At 40.3% G+C, this 17,950-nt stretch overlaps 1 protein-coding gene across 2 annotated transcripts in view; it reads right to left on the bottom strand.

Moving 5' to 3' along the window:
• Positions 1 to 3,248: 3,248 nt before the first annotated feature.
• KCNK5 (potassium two pore domain channel subfamily K member 5) overlaps positions 3,249 to 17,950 on the bottom strand; it is a 45,736-nt gene continuing 31,034 nt past the window's right edge. For both annotated transcript variants that reach the window (XM_083732567.1, XM_083732568.1), the window contains 4 exons: positions 13,921 to 14,032; positions 11,803 to 11,969; positions 10,234 to 10,402; positions 3,249 to 8,697 (listed from right to left, as the gene is read on the bottom strand). In XM_083732567.1, the coding sequence (XP_083588693.1) occupies positions 7,880 to 8,697; positions 10,234 to 10,402; positions 11,803 to 11,969; positions 13,921 to 14,032 (1,266 nt within the window). In that variant the 3' untranslated portion in view covers positions 3,249 to 7,879. The remainder of the gene's footprint in view (positions 8,698 to 10,233; positions 10,403 to 11,802; positions 11,970 to 13,920; positions 14,033 to 17,950) is intronic.

Raw genomic sequence — 17,950 nt, forward strand, 5'->3', positions numbered from 1 at the left:
AATTAGACTTTAAAACAGAGCAGGGAATGTTAGAATCTGCTCAAGCAATGAGGCTACGTCAGGTTTATCCATCACACCCCTTCACAATTCAAATTAGCATGCTATAGGACTTCAACAATGGTGATTGTAACCAACAAGTGAGACCATGGTTTCCTAATACATCAGTTCCAGGCAAGTATCTTGCCAACAAAAGATTGGTTTGGGTAGCTGTAGGCTTCTCAAGAGAACTCTCCTTATTACTGTGATTGTGACATTGGTTTCCTCACACTGGTACAAGGCCAAGCTCTGTAGTCGTTTATAGATCTACCAGTTGAGACAGACCTGCTTGGATTGCAAGAACCAAGAATCTCAAAACTATTCTGTAACACAGGGATGAGGAGCCCATGGCCCTCTAGAAGTTCTGTCTAATTAATTTTTATTAGGACCCTCTAGATGTTGTTGGATTATGACTACCAAGATCCCTGAACATTGGCCATTCTGTTTGACGCCGGTAGGAGCTGGGAGTCCAACAACATCTAGAGACCTGCGGGTTCCCCATCTCTTGGTGAAATATTTGAAGTAAATGTTACACCTGCAAGAAATATGCCATACCCACTATTCCCCACCTGTGAAGCACAATAGGAATAGTGAGCCCTCCATGGGGATGTCATATTTCTTGCAGGTGAAACATTTATTTCAGCGCATCTGTGGTGCATCTTTTGCACCTCAACTGGACTTTCTTGTTGGCTGTTAGTTTTGCTGTTGGTTGGCTGTTACATTGACCTGGAGATTCTCCACATAATGGTGGCAATCCAACCAGCAAGTCGCTCTACATTTTGCTGGTAAAGTCTGGTGTAAAACCACAGGGCTACTTATTTTGGGCCGTATTCCCATGACATCTGTGTGTTCTCTTGTTCCAACAAATGAAGTTCTCTTTATTCTGTGATATAATATCTCATTGTGGGCCCAATGACAGTATAATTATAGGAAGCAAAACATGCAGACAGCAATTGAGGAGCGGTGTTGTATGGTCACCTATGTAGGAGACACTTGGGAACATGACTGTGTACCATCATCTGTCTTTGCCTTCTCATAGCTCCTCATGATTCATGCAACATCCTCACTATAGCAGCAAGTTGCTGGAATGGGAAAATAAATGCCATTTTTTATCACCTTGTTATGTTGAACATGCTTAATGAAGATCAGCAGTGGGTGTGCCATTTTACGCATAGTTTAGGATGCCAATTCCCGCCCCCTCTCAGATAATAAGCTGTCAGCTTCCTGTGAGAAACACTGGTCAATATGGCTTGTATATAAAGGTAAAAGGTAAAGGATCCCTGTATGGTCCAGTCAAAGGCGACTATGGGGTGCTGTACTCATCTCACTTTTTAGGCTGAAGGAGCTGGCATTTGTTCACAGACAGCTTTCCAGATCATGCGGCCAGCATGACTAAACCGCTTCAGTGCATGGAAATGCCATTTACCTTCCCGCCACAGTGGTACCTATTTATTTACTTGCACTGGTGTGCTTTTGAACTGCTAGGTTGGCAGAAGCTGGGTCAGAGCAACGGGAGCTCACCCTGTCATGGGTATTCAAATCGCTGACCTTCCGATCTGCAAGCCCAAGAGGCTCAGTGGTTTAGGTCACAGAGCCATCCGCTCCCTTGGCTTGTATATACCAGGTTGGAGAACCTATGGTCCTACAGATATTTGTTTGACTTTAGTCCCCACCATCCCCAACCATGGGCCCTGCTATCTGCAGCTTTACCCATCAATTTAAATAGTCACTTGATTTCTGAGTGGCAATTTCCTGTTTAGCTTTCATGTTCCTTAGGCATTGGGTACATAGTAAATAATCCATGGGCAGGCAAACAGATCTGGCTCAATCGCCTTCTAAATCCGGCCTGCGGACGGTCCAGGAATCATCGTGTTTTTACATGAGTAGAATGTGTGCTTTTATTTAAAATGCACCTCTGGGTTATTTGGGGGGCATAAGAATTCGTTCATTCCTCCCCCCCCAAAAAAAATAGTCTGGCCCCCCACAAGGTCTGAGGGACAGTGGACTGGCCAGTGGACTGAGGGACAGTGGACTGCTGAAAAAGTTTGCTGACCCCTGTTACTAATCTAAGGCCATCCTGTGGCTAAGTGGGCATTTGAACCCAGCTGCCTTTAGTCCTAGCCTTACTCTTTGACGACTACACTGCACTGTCTCTTCAGAAGCCTTGTCTATCATCAGGCTCAGCAGTGCATCCTTGCCACAATCAACACAAAACAATACTCAGCCGATACAAGGGTAATGGCTTCCTTTTAATTATCACTAGAAAGCAGTGTTTCCTTACACACCCAGAAACTGACTGAGCAGTACAAAGAGATGTAATCAGTGGGGCATGAGGCCATAAACCGGCTATCAGGAGTAAGGCATGCAGGCTCTTCTGATCCCAGTGTAGGTTGCTTTTGCTTGTTCAGAGCAGTCATCCCAGTATATAATCGCAAAGAGGCAAAAAAACTGCAGCATTTCCTTGATTAAGGTTGCACCAACCTCGCAGGCTAGTTGGTTAGTCAAGATCAGAATGGGTTAGTGACATGACATAAAAACATGTGGTTTCCTTTAATGCAACTCTCTGATCATTTGTCTTTACCTTTACCTCCACTGGAGAGGTGTAAAGCAAAGCTTTCTTTCTACCTGGGGAAAAAAGCCATTAAAAGGTGGTATCCCATCTCTCTACAATAAAACCAAGCAGCTTATGCAACTGTTAGCTGCTAACACTACAGGTCTCCAATGACTTTATCATCTCAAGTGATGGTGAATGAGTTTTAAAGGAACACACTCCACCTATTTATTTTTTAAAATGCTTAAACTATGTTTATGACCAACAAAAACCACAATTGTCCTATTTTTAGGAACAACATGGATCCTAGCTTATTTTCAAGGCTTCTTGAATGTATCACACTTGGTTTCTGAAGCTTAAAGTGGCTCCTTTTAAAGTTAAGTTGAAAGTGTATCTCCTGATGTTTTAGGAAAAAGTAGCGTCTTGGGAATGACTTTAAAATAAATATAATGTGCCTTCTATTTTATTGAGTGGCGTTAACTAATATCTACTCTGAGCAGATCCACTGTATTAATCATGTTAATTTCAGCAGGCCTACTCTCTTGAGTAAAACTCAGTTGAGTACCACACAGTATGTTTTCCCACTACAACTTTCTTGAATTCAGTCTAGTATGTCATTTCCTTTTGCCAATGTCCATTAAGTGTGAGGAAGAAAAACTTCTTTTTTAAAAATAATAATCACTTTTTATTGAAAAAGAGTTAAAATAAATTACATTTTACAAAGTCTAATATGTACATACAGTGATTCCAGTGACACAAATCAGCAAACAAAAGTACAGACTGAAACAGGAATTGTGTCTATTCATGGGATGGAGTGAGAGATGAGATCATTAGGTCTGTGCACACTTCCAGAAGCATATGAAAATGGAGACCCTCATTTTAAAATTCAGTGCAGCATAGAAAGCATGAAAACTAAAGGCTCTAGGAAACTTTTAAAATCAGCAGGGATACATAATACTTTTTCCAGAGAAGATACTAGTACATTTTCACTTGTACCATATCAATAAAATAAGGGGAGTATCAGATCATGCTCAGGGCAGAAAACTTTAGTTTATATGTTTTGAAACACCCATTGCCAGCAATGGAGTCAACTATGTATTCAAATTATGAAGAACCAATAAAAATGTTGCTTAAAAGTTTCATACCACTGTATTAAATTCATAACAGTTGTGTAAGCAAGTGTTTCAGAGCTTCATTTAGTGGCTCCCTTTAAAAGAAAAGCTAGAGTGATATACTCATTTACACTATCTATGGGTCAGTTTTGCAGTGGAAATGCATATCAATCAAACATCAATCTGGCAGGTGGGTTGTAAAGCTTCTCCTGTATTTTTTCAGAGCAAATTTTCACCCAGTTGCCACCCTACTATAAGATAGTTGAATACCCAATCTCAGTCCCAGGAATGACCCCAATGTTTGGCTAATTCTGGTCATGAGAATATCCTATACACCAGAGGTTTTCAACCTTTTGTGGCCCACAAAAGGTCCTTGACCAACTACATTCTTTCTGTGGCACCCCTGTGGGACTCAGGAGTCCAGTAGTGTCACCCCTTGTGTGTAAAGCTGGCAGCCTCTCACCCTTTTTTGGACACCCTCCCTTGTGGGGTGTTCCCTCAGCCTCCTCTCTTTCCCCCTCTCCTTGGGAGTCATCCGGGCAGCTACTGCTGCAGTCCCTGGTGTCTGAGCTGCCCACCCCAAAGAGAGGTGCTTCCCAGAGGCACCATTCGCTCACAGATCTTATAGCCAGAGCTGCTGCAATAAACAGCTGTGTAAGTCTCTGGGATGCAGAGATGCGAGAGGGCATCAGAGGAAGGGAGGAAAAGAAAGAGGAACAGAGGCTAGTGTTGCCCACGGCACCCCTGACCACCATTCAAGGCACACTGGTTGAAAACCACTGCTATAGACTGTTAAGGAAAAAGAAGGAGAGTTGGTGGGTTGTTTGGTCCAATTTATGGAACTGTATTTCCTCTCAATAACACTATGAAGCTTAGCAGCTATTGCCAGCATTCTGGGTTGTTCTGAGCCCAGTGACAACAGTAGCGGTGGGACGAAAGGTAAAGCAGCAGTACCAAGGTTTCATGATCCACAGCTTGGTAGAGATAAGTGGGAAGGAGACTCCTCCCTTTCCCTACTGAAACACATGCATAAGATTGATGCTCTGGTGCATTTGAAGGTTAGCAGCTTTCTTTTTTTTAAATAAAAAAACCCTTCCATAAACACCTATAACATGAACATAAAGTGGAGATTCCCCACTCTCAGGCCGGAGGAGGAGAAGAAGTTTCCAAACCTAACACTTTCGCTTGTTTTCACATTATGGAAATCCTTCTCAATACTTGGCTGAGAATTCAAGCTAGGCAAAGGCACTTCAAAGGGACTTAGATTGAAAAGACTGAAGCTCCACTAAACATGGAAGACAGTACTTCAGACCAGGAGAGTGCTAAGGCAAACCAGTCCTCTGGTAGGTCTAAGGTGACTCCATTGTTTAATGAATGCTAGGTAAAGAAAGAAACCAACAACTAACCGGTAGAATCATAGAACAGTGAAGGGAAAATGAATAGCTTTCAGCAGCTAAAAACCATGATCCAGTAAGTTATGCATATAGCCTTTTGGGCTGGCCACTTTATGACCAAAAAACCTCCTCTGCAAGGCACATGGTGGATTTGTTGAGAGGTAATATTCTACCAGATGATCCAGCTGTTTCTCACATGTCCACTTTGATTTTAACCAGGCACTAGGCAGAACACTGAAGTCTTTGTATCTATCAAATTTGTCTTCACTTAAAACAAGGATAAGGTTTCCTTGGAAGTGGGTAAAGTTCCTAAAATGCAGAGCAGTACCTAACCTATGTTTTCATCAGGACACACAAGCTCACTTGTAGATGTACAGGTGAGCCTTAAGATGGAGACCTCAGCTTCAAGTTCCTATCATTTTGTTTCTGCCTGCCTATGCACTAAACAACACAACAGTCACACCAAGACGTAATGTTTCAAGGGAATTATATGTTGTTTCTTGGCTGTTCCTATACTGATCTTGACACTAAAAGAAGTGTGCACCGTTCTGTACCTCTTTTAGTACAGAGAGAAACCTTTAAGTCATTCATTCATGGAAGACACAACAGATTGCAATGTCAACATTATGAAGTTATTTTCATAAAAATGATTTGCACTTCTGTAACAAAAATGGGACACAGTTCAGTACTTAGTGTATTAACTGCTATTAATATGAGGAACACTGTCACTGATAAAAACAGCAGGATGACATTTTTTGAGTTGTGAAACTGTTTGATGCCAAATGTTGTTTTACAGAGGTAAAAATAAGTCATGCCTGCAAAGGGTCAGTCTAACTATTAAAAAGTAGCCACAAAGCCTCTAAGAGAAACATCACTAGCCTCCTGGCCTTATTTCAGCTATACATTACATAATGCATAAGATAACACTGGCAAATCCAATTGAACAATTTCCTGTCTGGAAAAGTGTGAGAAAATAGAAGTTTTGAGTTCCTTCTTAATTTCTTTTCTCCTCTTGCAACCTTCCTTGTATATACAGTACGCATTTCCAAACAGAAATGAACAGACCATCTTTTGCAGCTAATGCCTTTGAGCTGTCCTTCTGCAGACATTTTCTAAGAAAGGGAATACTACACACCTCTTCCCCACTCTTCAGAAGCCAAACAGTAGTCAAAAAGAGAAGTTTGAGTATATCTAATCATTCAAGATCAGCACTGCAAAAATTCCACTTGGCCCTTCTTACCATGTCAGATTCAAAAATCCTCCCTCCAAGATTTTCATCATCCACTAATTCTTCCATTTCAGATCAAAACAGGAGGAAGTACAATTAAAATCTACACTGGAGTGACTCACAACCTGATCCTCAAACATCTCTAGGACTGTGATCTAGAACACTTAGGCCAGAACACTTGCTTAGATTGTTCACCATTGTAACCCTGCTCCAAAGATTTATAATGTAATTTAAAAAGGAATACCAACCACTGAGTTAATTATTTCTCTGCCATGCAAAGCCAATTATCAGATAAAGCTCTTTGCCATGATATCCTGCTTCAGCTGCTTTTATAAGTCTTCTCATACTCTCCCCAAATGCTAGTTAACATTTTCATTTTACTTAGAAAGCAGTTGAAATACAGTAGAAATATATGAAAAACCAACAACATTGTGTGCCCATAACAAATATGCATCTACTCTAAAGTATCAAATGGAGTGGATAAAAATGGAATGTTTTAGAATCAGAGAGACAATGAATATAACAAAGCAGCTCTTCAGCTGTTCAGACAAACATCAAGGTATTCAGGCTGTGTTTTGCATTTTTTATATATCTAAAAACCAGTCATTCAAAAGGGCAGTGTCACCCAACTTCACTTAGGAGACACGAGCACATGAAATTCAAGTATTTTCTGTAGACTATGGACAATGGAAGGGCACTTCTGATGCAAAACTGTTTGCCACTGTGCTTTTCTTCATTTTAAATCTGTCATCCGCAATCTCCTCGCACCAATCTGTTACTAAATTTTAAATATTAGTCATATGTACTTTTCATTATAACCAGGTTTAACTGCAGATAGTTTCTTGTACAATAGAAGATATAATGTCTCCATAAAATTGGTTCTGTGCCTCTAAGTTAGTGCTTTTGTTCATGGACCGTCAGCTCACGACTCAGAACTGGCATAACTTGAACAGTTATTGTTCAAGTTCCCTAGTCAGGACTGCCAATGTATCTCAACTCTGACCTTTAGATACTCAGCCCTTCTGGTTCAAAGCATCCCTTTGAAGGAGAATGGAAAGAGAGCTTCATTGTGCGATTTTGAGCTTGCATGAAACAATCAACATTTTCCACTCTGAGCCTAGATGTGATCTGAATTCAATTTTTCAGAAATCAAGAGTTAGTGCAGTAACCAGCCATGTCATACATACAATCAATCAATCAATCCAAACCAGTCTGATTTCAAAATCAGAACGTCATTCTTCATCAAATACTGAATAGGCCCAATAACTCTAGGCTTTTCTTCCTAACTTCAAGCACGACCAACTCCCCAAAGGGAAAAGGAACCCTCAAGTTTTTAGAATTGTCACTTCACAGTGAGTAATCAAACTGAGTAACAAACAACTAGAGATAACATCCAGCTGTTGAATGCTTTCAGTATGCTAATGCAAGGAGGTGGTGGCAGTAGAAAATGCCAAACATGGTATACCTTCCTCTTTTTCCTCCTCATGCATGTTCATCTGTTCAAATCTGTGTTAATTGATCTTCAGGAAGCCAGTAACAAAAAAGAAAAAGCTGTTGTTCACGTTGCAGCTTTTGCAGTATTCACTATGTTGTATTCATTCATTAGCTGCTCATAAGGCACAGATATCTCTAAATCATTATTGGTAAACGTAGATTCATCAGAGGATGAAAATGTCACCAGTTTTTTTGGAGACTCTGGTTCCTCTGCAAGATTGTCATCCATAGACGACTTTGAAGTTTCTTCATCATCTGAAATATCCTCTTCATCCTCATCTTCATTTACAAAAGTTATATTGGCATTTTCAAAGATCAGGGGTCGATAGTCCCTGGAGTCCCATGCTTCTCCTTCTTCCTCACTGATCCGATCCAGTTGATTTACAAACCCACTGCCCTCAATTGGGCTATCCCCAATACGTCTATCAGTTAGATGCCTCATAACATGAAAGTTTTGGAGTCCCAGAGAAACCTCATCATAATCAAATAACTTGCTCCTTGTGTACATCACTTTGACATCTTGGCTAGAATGTTGCAAGGCTGGCTTCACTGGCTCTCCATTTAGGATTTTGTCATTGCTTGTTTTCAGACCCTTCTTTCCAATCTGCTTGATGAGATCATTGTAAGTCTCTTGCTTCTTGGAAAGGAAGCTGAAAATGTTCACATCTTTTGGGTTAGACATCTGAAGAGCTTTTTTTGTAGGAGGGTGGGTCTCAAAGGACTCCTTCCTTTTTTTCCTTCGTTTCTTGATTGCTTTGTGGACCTCAACAAACATGCTGACCTTCCAGTTAACAAAGAGCGAAAGCCATGCTAGGCCTAAGTAGATCCACAGCTCCACAAAGTATCTGTAGAGTGAATGGTAGGTCATATTTGGATTCACACCTGAAAGGGGATAAAACAGAAAACAAAATTATAGGACCATACATACATACATGCCTTAACATTAGATTGACATTTTCATGTTTCACAAGAAACACAGGCAAGTTGTGCTTCCAACCCACTAAAAAGGAGATTTTTTTAAAATGTGAACAACTAATTGTAGGGTCTTATTTGTAGTACCTCTCATAACTTAAAATAGTCATATGGTACTTTGGGATCAGGGTCAGCCTTTGTGCCTGAGATCAAGTACCAAACCCCAACAGTCTGTTCTGCAAACATCGAGTGTCCAAGATTAAAAAGTCTTGTCACATATTTAAATTCCAATAACTGCACATATATGCTGACAGATGTTTCCATAGCTGGAGCCTTCTTTGTACAGGATCTTGTCTATCAATGAGTACCTAGGCAATCTCCTCATCACGTAACACATTGGCTGCCCAGTTTCTAGTCCTAATATGCGTTAATTGTGCCTTTCTTTCAGACCTACTGGTTGGTTATCTGGAACAACCTGTCATTCAGAAACCTTCTTGGCAGAGTCTCTAAATTATTATTCTTAATAAAAGTATCTATAAGATGGCTTTTGGGATTTGGCATGCATTTGTGACCGCTCATTTGTACCTGCCCCTTATGTCTAACTACTTGCCCTCAAGCTACTGAGTGGGCACATTGGGAAGAAAGAGGGGATGGATGGACTTTTACGCCCAACGTGACTGAAGTGGGTCTGCTGGCTGTTTCCTTATTTTCCAAATTAAACAACTGAAGGAAATGGTGAGTCCCTGCATCTCACTAGCTTAGTGGAAGGGTGGTGGTAGCATTACCAAAGAGTTAGTGCTGTGGTTAGTATTTTACTCTTCCCAATCAGGGTGAAATTCTTCCTCACACCAGTATTATTATTATTTTTTGTTCAGTTCACAAAGCAGGTGGTTTGCAAAATGTCAGTCAAGTCCCAAAACACAACCAATAAAATGCTTACAAGAGCAATCCATTAAAGCAAACATTGCAACAGAACCAAATATGGCACCATAACCATACACAGCAGCAATGCTTCAAGTAATACTGAGCCTCACACAGTAACATAATGCCAAACACGTGGCTGAGCCTATACTTCTTTAAATGGGGTGGGATCCCAGTAATGTAAGAGCTGCCATGCCTCAAGGGGGAAAAGATCCCGCATTCATGACAAAGGCAGCCCTCAGTGTGTCACCACACAATGAGATACGCTTGCTTGTGGGATAAAAAGAAAGAAAGACTGCAACCGCTGTTCTCAGCTTAATAATTTGCCCTTCCAATGTAATCTGATTGTTTATGTCAGTTGTGCATGCACCAACAACCACCCACATGACAGCCCGCGTGATTTTTCTTCTTTGCAGAACTGACAATTCCAATGCCAATAAAAAGTGGAGATGAGTCACTTATATAGGAAATCACTCTTGCATCTCCGCACATTGACTTTGTGATTGGCGGTGTGTTAAGAAGTGCTGCAAACTTGCAAAGTATTAATGTTAATTAGCTGCCAGGGTGTCATGAATTGTTACTGACCAGCAACGTAGTCTCCAAATCCTATGGTGGTAATAGTGATGAACGAGAAGTAGAGTCCTTCAATATAATCCCAGCCTTCAGTCACCATAAAGACAAAGGGAGGAAGAACCAGGTGGATCAAGACTCCCCAAAGGATGAAAATAGCAGTGCATGTAATTTGTGCTTTTCTCTGCAATAAATGAAAAGGGGGGGGGGAGGAGAGATAAAGATCAATCATTTTGTTCTCTTCTTGTGCATTTTGCATTAACGAAACAAACAAAACCACAATAACTGTCTATCCTGTGGCAAGAATGTAGCAACTGCAGCCAAACTGAAGGAAGTAAATATAGGAAGTAAATGAGTAAAATGCAGGTTCATTTGAATTTTTGGTTATTTCCGGACATGTTTTCTTGCTGGTAAGACAAGAAGCATCTTGGCATAAAACCATCACACCATGGATTTTCCCATAGCATTTTCGCTTTGCGAAGCATTTGTGTGGAACCTGCCCCACAGTTTAACAGTTAAATGAGAGAAACCTCTTAGTAACTACCTTTCTTTCTCAAGTTTCTAACTTGTAGATTTTTTGAGATGGAGGTTCTTTTACATGAATACCTGAGCAGAGCAAAAAAAAAGACATGGCAAATACACAGTGCAAAACCTGTGTTGTAATAAAACTATATGACACAATGTGATGAAGTTTAAACCATTAGCAAGTTCTTTCTAGCCAATGAAGATTCACCCAGCACCCAAGAAAGAGGGAAACAAACAAACCAAAAGAAACCCCATCTAGCAGAAAGATGGGATTGCTCAATCCTACAAGAACATAATGTATTTTTTCAACTAAGATAAGCCTGAGCCCCTCAAAACAGGGAATTTAGAGGGAAACAGAAGAGTACAGAAATACTGTGAGACATGATGGTACAAAGGGCAGGGAAATATTATTTTAACAGATCTGGACAGGGTTCCAACCTTTTACATTCTGAAGCATATGCCACTCATTCGGATTCTTTGCTAAGCAACAGCAGGAAGCCAATGACAGTTCTGGTTCTGCACTCTTTTTTATTGGCCCTTATTTAGAACTTACGTGAAGAATCTGGGCAATGCATTCTAGCTGCATATCTGAGCAATGTATTCTAGCTGCAATGTATGGACAGTCTTAGAAAGTAGGGAACAGAGGAAAGAGGGGAAGTTGGGGCAGAATGGAAGGCTGGGAATAGCTACCAAGGGGGAAAATTCACATTCCCAATCATCTAAAATTGTTTTTGATATGCTGATATGTGAATTATGGGTAATTTCCCTATACATAGCCCTTTTATTTTTTGTGTAGCTCATGCATAGGAATTTGTACTAAAATTTCAAGCTGCTTAGCTGCCTTGGTTTTAATTCTGTCCAGTACTAATTTATACTGCAAGCAGTTCTGGCGTGCATCAATATTGTTATCAGTAAGGAAAGGTGATCCATTGCATTTGAGTTACTTCAAAATAAAGGAAATGTTTTCTGCATCATCTGTCTCATAGATTGATTTTAAAGGTCTTCAGAGTTCCATGCATCCTGTGCCGGCAGTAAGATAATCAGAAATTCATTCCGTACCAGGCTTACTCCTCTCTTTGTCAGGAACTGGCCCAGCCTCTTGGCACGTCCTCCAAAAAACTTCCCCAAAGCACTGATCCATGTTAAGCAGAGAGGAACACCAAAGAGTCCATAAAATATACAGAAAAGTCGTCCAGCTGCAGTCTTCGGAGCAACATTTCCATATCCTGAAAAAGAGCATTTTATTAAAATTTACCTATGCCATTTTCAAGCACCAAACAATAATAATTTCTTCTCTGTGAAAGTTTTTGAGCTTGCTTACACATGACAGTTTTGGTCTGACATCCTGCAAGATCCTGCAAGATTTTTACTTGCCTCTACTGTGTAACATATGATCATTTAGTAAGTTACCAGTCAGTATTATCATAGCCTGCATATACATATCGGACACACATGGGCACTCACTGCAAACAGTAATAGGATATGAACTAGGCTAAAGATTCTGCGATTACACATTGCATATGCAGAAGCTGGCCTCAGAATTCTGAGTCCTAAGATTCTTTGCTTTCCGGTTTAAAACAAGTAAAGTTTTCGGCCCTTAATAAAGACATTTGAAAATGAGTGGATAGACAGTGAAATTTCAGAAGCCAGTCAGAAACCATGCAGCTGAATACTGAACAAGACATTGTATTTGCCAGGCTGTCATCTCATGATTGATCTGCAATGCTGGTGGAGGAACCACCTCACTTAGCTGTTGCTCTGTGCAAACACCTCTGTTCTGTGCTGTTCTACATGGTTATGAAGATGGGATCAGAAGATATTTTGTTTAAGGATTCAGACAGGTTACATATGCCATGAAAACTGGCACAAAAACTGGCACCCAAGCTTTATTAAATACTATATGGCATGTACCAAATTGCTCAGCCACCTGCCACTGAAAGAGAGAAAGACAAAAACAACTCTCTTATGCTTTCAGTCCTCGTGGCTGAAAATACACTAAACAAGGACCTAGGGAGAGCAGAGCCCATGTGTTGTAAGTCAATAAGAATATTCAAGTTTAAACCAGTTTCTGCTTTCTTGAACTGTTTATACAAAGTTTTTCTGGGCAGGGGGAGGAGGAAAGAATGTCAAGTTTCCTTCAAATTATTTTAAATAATGGTAACAAGTAGACCATAGTGCTTTATTTGGTTATGCAGTAAGGTTTCTACCTCCCCTTGCCCACCTACTCTGGTCAGTATGTTTTCTAACACTAAGCATGTTCTTTCTCAAGACAAACAAACAGACTGTGGCTCTGATGTTTTCCTACATCTTACAAGATTTTTTTTAACAACATGAATAATTTTGCAAAACAAAAAGCAGCATAAATAAACCCTTTAACACTGTTTTCTCTCATTCTCTCTCTAGCTTGGGAATGAGGCACAAATAATACATAAAGCTTTTTATTGGTTTGATTGTGGCAACTCATTTTAGTCACTTTGAGTCACTTTTGTGACCCAAAATTGTGGTACCCAGAACTCGACACAATACTTTAGGTGTGATCTAACTATGGCAGAATAGAGCAGGACTAGGACTGTGATTGTGGCACTTATACTTCCACTGACGCAGCCTAGAATAGCAATAGCTTCTTCTTTTTGCTGCTGCATCACACTGTTGACTCATGTTAAGCTTGTGGTCTACTAAGAACCCTTGTTCCTTTTCACATGTACTGCTGGCAATCCACGTGTTCCCCATCTTATATTTGTGCAGCTGGTTATTCCTGCCTAAGGGAAGAACCTGACATTTGTCCCTACTGAAATTCATTTTGTTAGTTCAGGCCCAGTTCTCCAATTGGTTAAGGTCCTCTTGAATGCCTATTCTGTCTTCTGCACCATTGGTTACCCCTCCCAGTTTGCTGTCATCTGCAAGTCATTTATAAAGATATTGAACACCAGTAGGGTCAGAACAGAACCTTCAGTCACCCAAATTGTCTATTTTTTCCAGGATGATGTAGAGCACTATTAGTGAGCACTATTTGGGTTTGGTCAGTCAACCAGCTACAAATCCACCTAACAGTTACCTCCCTCAACCCACATTTTACCACCTTCTTTGCAACAATGTCATGGGGAACTTATGCATTCTTTATTCACCAGAGCTTTAAGAAGGAGAATATTCAGAAAGCAAGAGCAAGCCAATACTCACCAATGGTTGTAATCACAGTAGCAGCAAAGATGACAGCATTAGGCCAGTTCCAGTAGTTGAAGGTGTCGTTGGCATCAATAGAAACCCCTTGTCCAGCAGCTTCTGATACCACCTATAGAAAAAATGACAGCGGTCACTCAAAATGCACCCAGAGAGTTAAACAAGACAAGTCATTCTTCCATTACAAAAATATTTTTTCCATTACGAAAATCTTCGAAATATATTTTACCCCATTCACACATGTTCTATTTTATCAATTTATCAGTGATAATTTTAAGATTGGCAAGAAAATCTAGTACCTCCCACCTTATAATATTTTTCAAAACCCTATAATAGCTGTAGATTTTGGAAGTAATTGAAATTAAAAGAGTAACTATTCAAAGCTGTAGAGCTATCTTTTGTATTAGATTCTGCAGTCATAAAAACACTTGGGATAGTCTATAGTCCAGTTTTCAAATGCAGTAAGCGATAAACTGAATTTGAGAATGATTTCTTGGTGTTGCTTTAAAGAACACGCAATGTTGTTTTGGGTCTTATCAAGGCCAGAGCGTAAGCATGGTGAATGGAGTCTTTTGGCAAAGCTGTTCAAATGAAAACAGTACAAGCACAGTGGAGTGCTTGTACACTTGCTGTGCTCAGGCAAGCCTCCATGAAACCAGGCTTTTCAGTTTATTTTTCTTTGCCTCATTTCCTAAATGAATTTCATGCTATCAAGGCTAACTGAGAAAGGGAACTGAGTGCAAAGAAACTTTCAGACTTGCTGTCCCAGTTTGAACACTAAATATTTATTTTGGGCATTTTGTGACAAGCGAGCCCATTCCTGCGACTTAAGCATTTCAGTGTTTTAAACATTTCTCCAAGTACAGCAGTTTTTAACAAGGGTGGCCTCGACTTTCTGTAGGCATTACTTTGGGACACACTGCACTTCCAACCTTTTTTATTGGTCCATTGTAGATTGCATATATTGATCCCAGCAAGAGATATGCATTGATTGGAGCCAACGAACCAATAATTTTGTTTTTCTTAAAACAAAACTTTAAAACCAAAACTACTTAAGGGAATTGAAGAGGAATTTTGCAATCCCTTCAGATTTTCCTTTCAGGGATGAGGGAGAAAGATGTCAGGAGCCTGGGGCTTTAAAGGGATGATTTACAGTAATATTAAGGTGGGGATTGTATGGCCAACCTCAGCATTTGCATATTCACATAACACCTAGTGTCTCACAGTACAAACTGTCTCTGACATCACTAGGACTCTCACACTTCCCCATAAGTGAAGAAACACCCTTGCTTTTGCTGAATTCCAGAGAAATCACTGTCAACCTACGGATAAAAAGAGCAAAACTGAGTGCATGTATTTAGTGTATACCTCAGAAACAACGGTAGCCTTCAGAAATGGAGAATATACTGAACTTCACATGCATGAAATTATGTCAAAACCTGCCCCATGTCATGCATATACCTGACAACTGTATGTAGCCTTTTGCCCAGCAGGTAAGGACCCAATAGCAAAATGAGCACATACGTTGTATTTATAACACAAGAAGACGAAGAAAGAGAAGATATAAACAAAGTTAAGATCAGAATGAAACTGCTGACCCAGCTAAGAGGCTACTTCCACAATCAGTTAATGCCACACTCAGAAAAGTAACTAGTGGAACGCAACCACAGGGAGCATGGTCTAATGAGGCAAGCCATTTGTGGCATGACTTTGGCGATTTTCACTATGTGGTCTCTAAAATGCCAGAACAAAATTGGTTTGCATGGGCATGATTTAAGTTATCAGAAAAACATGCAGCACAGCACAGGCTCCACAGAATTGAGTGGTCTGATTGAACTGCCCAGAGCCCTTTTAGGAAGAGGTGTAGCAATTCCATTATCTCTCCCAGTCACTCCTCTCTTAAGGCCAAGTGATATTTCATGACCTCAGACTCCCACAGTAAAATCAAAGACTCTGAATGCCACTATGCCTTATGCTGTTGGGCCATCCTGGATGTCATGATAAACCATGATTTATTGTTACATAATAAACCGTGGTCTCATCCACTACCCCTCTCCTCAGACAGGGTTGCAAAGGGAAGATTGGAAGCTTTCACTTCCATTTTTTGATTGACCTCAGTTTAGTGAACACCCAAACCCTAAATTGTGGCTAACCTTAAGGCAGCTTCTTAACCATGGCTTAAATTTGGCTTGTTGCACAGAAAACCAGAGTTAAGATTAAGCATGGTTTGTTGGGCTGGTCAAAACAACCAGCTGTGCTTAATAATCATAATAAAAAACAGAAATGAAATATTCATATGACTGTGCCAGAGGGAGAGAGGGGAGGGGACAAGCATAAGGGCCAATGTGGCTCAATTCTGTCATGTAAAACAATGGTTTATGACAATGTCTGAAACAGCTCAATATGCTAAATCTTATGCAGATAACTTCATTAACCACAATCTCTGTTCAATTACGCATTTCAATCTATACCCTTGTCTGCAATTCAAAGAGTCAGTGAAGCAACACATGCATAATGGTTTCTTCTTCCTCTCACATACAGATGACTACACTGGGAAGTTTCTATCTTACAACAGGGCACTTGAAACTTCTGGGCTCACAGAATTTTGGATATGTTGCTGTTAACAACCTCTTCCAAATTGGCTTTCTCCCATTCCTCATATATGAAATAGCAGACACAATCTTCAAGTGCTTGTGTTTCAGGGTAAAGAGGCGGGAGGCATAAATCAGCAGATGGAGAGGAAGAGCATATCAATGCAGTTCATATCCTGAGAAGCTACGGGGCCAACTCTTCTCATTGCTGTGTCAACATTTCACAAGTTCGCGCTCACAGCTGTTCTTCTGCCAAAGTTGCACCTCCCTCTTGTCCCCATTGGCATGCTTTTACCTAGGATGAGCTATGGCCTTGCTTGGCACGGCTTTCATTCTTTTCCTCATGTCTTTTGGCTATAATAAATCTCAACATGGAACTGAAGCAATATGGAGTCCATTTCAAAATACACAATCGAGCCATAAAAATTCAGGACACTTCTGGAACACAGAGCAGGCATTGTCCTGTTTGTTTGTCTTTTTGAGAGGGCTTAGTTATTATCAGGGTATCTAGAGTTTTATCCTAAAGGCATTCAATTTTTATTTAAAAATGGAAACTTGCAAGTCTTCTTTCTGTTAAGGTCATTTTTTTTTGCATACATTGCATGCATGCATGTGTGTGGGATTTTTCCTAAATAATTGGAAACCTGCTTTTATTTCATAATTTCTTCCGATTCTCTTCAGCATAATTCAGTACATGGGCCATATTTTGTGCCAACTCCTATTGTTGTTGTAGTGGTGGTTGCCATTCATTGATCTCAAGAGTGTGCCTCCAGAGAAGAAGACAAACCACTGTGTTAGCAGCACTGACATGAACTCCCCGAGAGCAATAGGTCTGGTATCAGCTTGGCTGCAGGAGTTGCTGGAATGAGGTGTACGAGGTGCCATCCAACTGTCTTAGGGACTCCTTTCTGGATTGGTGTAGGCTCCTTGGCATGTTCTTCTCCCAAAGATATCTCTCAAGGCAACAGAGGTTTAGGATCAGAGTTTTCCTTCTCATAGATGATGAGCCCCACCTGCTCCATCCTTTAAGTAATAAGGTACTAGACTAGAGGAACATGAAGCAAAACTGCTATGCTTGCCAGCATATAGCTAGAAGCCATACACACAACTCACGTTTAAAGGCACATGGTAACCTACCCACAAAGCTTAGTCACATGGCTCCTGCAATTCGAGTTCCTCAAACTTTAAAATTGCTGTTATCCACCCTAAGCCTTTAAGGAAACAGGAGTTAAGTTTTAAACAAATAAATTATAGTTCTAAGAGCACAGAACCAACAGGGATCTCTTCCAAAATTACAATCTCATCTCAGCTATGTTAATTGTTGCTTATAATGCCTTAGGATACATGTACAACCTTGAAGCAGACACAACTTACACAACTGAGATTAAAAATAAAGGAATCACGAGGCCGGAAAGAAGTGAATATTGTTGCATGGTATA

Source organism: Podarcis gaigeae (genome assembly GCF_964106915.1).
Source record: "Podarcis gaigeae genome assembly, chromosome: 3".
Classification (NCBI taxonomy): Eukaryota; Metazoa; Chordata; class Lepidosauria; order Squamata; family Lacertidae; genus Podarcis; species Podarcis gaigeae.